Raw genomic sequence first — 2,643 nt, forward strand, 5'->3', positions numbered from 1 at the left:
CTAACACTAATTTTATCCTTCGGTGGGAGCTCCCATGGTTTCCTAAGGGGAGCAAAGAAACCCGTGTCTCATTCTATAGATGGGAGGGTCCCATAGTTGTGCTGAAGAGGAGCATAGTTAACACCAGTTTTAATTCTAGAAGTGGGAGGGTCCCATAGTTTTACTTAAGAGGAGCAAAGATAACACCTATTGTGATACTATAGGTGGGAGGGTCCCATAGTTTTACTAAAGGGGAGCAAAGATAACACCTGTTGTGATACTATAGGTGGGAGGGTCCCATAGTTTTACTAAAGGGGAGCAAAGATAACACCTGTTGTGATACTACAGGTGGGAGGGTCCCATAGTTTTACTAAAGGGGAGCAAAGATAACACCTGTTGTGATACTATAGGTGGGAGGGTCCCATAGTTTTACTAAAGGGGAGCAAAGATAACACCTGTTGTGATACTACAGGTGGGAGGGTCCCATAGTTTTACTAAAGGGGAGCAAAGATAACACCTGTTGTGATACTACAGGTGGGAGGGTCCCATAGTTTTACTAAAGGGGAGCAAAGATAACTCACGTCATGATACTGCTTGTAGTGAGTGTCGATAAAAAGTGGATATGTGTGGTCTCCCGAAAATAGTCAGCTGGCGGAAGGTCATCTTCCTGACCCTGTAAAAAGTCCTATTTAAAAAAGGTAAAGAAACATGAGGAAACACATCTCATTTTTGAAATCTTGGGAGACAGAGGAGCTTCTGCTCCAGCAGGACTCATGGAGGACAGGGGACTAGTAGACAGATGAGCTTGTGCTCCAGCAGGACTCATGGAGGACAGGGGACTAGTAGACAGAGGAGATTCTGCTCCAGCAGGACTCATGGAGGACAGGGGACTAGTAGACAGATGAGCTTGTGCTCCAGCAGGACTCATGGAGGACAGGGGACTAGTAGACAGAGGAGATTCTGCTCCAGCAGGACTCATGGAGGACAGGGGACTAGTAGACAGATGAGCTTGTGCTCCAGCAGGACTCATGGAGGACAGGGGACTAGTAGACAGAGGAGATTCTGCTCCAGCAGGACTCATGGAGGACAGGGGACTAGTAGACAGAGGAGATTCTGCTCCAGCAGGACTCATGGAGGACAGGGGACTAGTAGACAGGGGAGCTTCTGCTCCAGCAGGACTCATGGAGGACAGGGGACTAGTAGACAGAGGAGCTTGTGCTCCAGCAGGACTCATGGAGGACAGGGGACTCTAGTAGACAGAGGAGCTTCTGCTCCAGCAGGACTCATGGAGGACAGGGGACTAGTAGACAGAGAGGAGATTCTGCTCCAGCAGGACTCATGGAGGACAGGGGACTAGTAGACAGAGGAGCTTCTGCTCCAGCAGGACTCATGGAGGACAGGGGACTAGTAGACAGAGGAGATTCTGCTCCAGCAGGACTCATGGAGGACAGGGGACTAGTAGACAGGAGATTCTGCTCCAGCAGGACTCATGGAGGACAGGGGACTAGTAGACAGGAGATTCTGCTCCAGCAGGACTCATGGAGGACAGGGGACTAGTAGACAGAGGAGCTTCTGCTCCAGCAGGACTCATGGAGGACAGGGGACTAGTAGACAGAGGAGATTCTGCTCCAGCAGGACTCATGGAGGACAGGGGACTAGTAGACAGGAGATTCTGCTCCAGCAGGACTCATGGAGGACAGGGGACTAGTAGACAGGAGATTCTGCTCCAGCAGGACTCATGGAGGACAGGGGACAAGTTTCTCCTGCAAAAAGTGGGAAGGAATGTAATACTATCAAGAGGCTGGCCCAGGACATGGAAATATGGAAAGTTTTTGTTCATGGCATATACCCTGATGCTTGGTGAAAAAGGCATTGATGATGATGATGATGATGATGATGATGATGAAGATGATGATGATGAAGATGAAGATGATGATGATGTTAAGAGGGGCCAAAGCTCGAAGTCTCAACTGTTAAAACTCGGAGAGTTGATCCTGCTTGTTGAGATACGTAGATGTGATACTGCTTGTCTCGACCGCTGAGATACGTAGATGTGATACTGCTTGTCTCAACTGCTGAGATACGTAGATGTGATACTGCTTGTCTCAACCGCTGAGATACGTAGATGTGATACTGCTTGTTGAGATACGTAGATATGATACTGCTTGTCTCAACTGTTGAGATACGTAGATGTGATACTGCTTGTCTCGACCGCTGAGATACGTAGATGTGATCCTGCTTGTTGAGATACGTAGATGTGATACTGCTTGTCTCAACCGCTGAGATACCTAGATGTGATACTGCTTGTTGAGATACCTAGATAAGATACTGCTTGTTGAGATACCTAGATGTGATACTGCTTGTTGAGATACCTAGATGTGATACTGCTTGTTGAGATACCTAGATGTGATACTGCTTGTTGAGATACGTAGATGTGAAGGAAGAGCGTGTTATTTCAACATTCCCAGATTCCTAACCTTGCTTTTCTTCAGGGTGAACTGTTACGACATTGTCACCTGCCAGACCCCCTTTGGAGGTTTCAAACAGTCCGGTGTTGGTCGTGAGCTGTAAGTTTTCACCTTTGCTATATCAATGTCTGGGGCAAAAATGTTTCTGTTTGGATGGCCTGGGAAACAAATGTTGCTATATATAGATAGATATATA

The 2,643-nt window shown here is 47.4% G+C and overlaps 1 protein-coding gene across 1 annotated transcript in view; it reads left to right on the forward strand.

Annotated features, from left to right (window-relative positions):
- The window catches only part of LOC101864173 (aldehyde dehydrogenase, mitochondrial), a gene marked incomplete in the record, with an annotated part of 34,989 nt that overhangs the window by 28,872 nt on the left and 3,474 nt on the right, over positions 1-2,643 (forward strand). Inside the window, 1 exon segment of the mRNA XM_013087137.2 lies at positions 2,472-2,546. Within this exon segment, the coding sequence (XP_012942591.1) occupies positions 2,472-2,546 (75 nt within the window).

The sequence above is a fragment of the Aplysia californica genome, unplaced genomic scaffold (assembly GCF_000002075.1).
Source record: "Aplysia californica isolate F4 #8 unplaced genomic scaffold, AplCal3.0 scaffold00549, whole genome shotgun sequence".
Taxonomy (NCBI): domain Eukaryota; kingdom Metazoa; phylum Mollusca; class Gastropoda; order Aplysiida; family Aplysiidae; genus Aplysia; species Aplysia californica.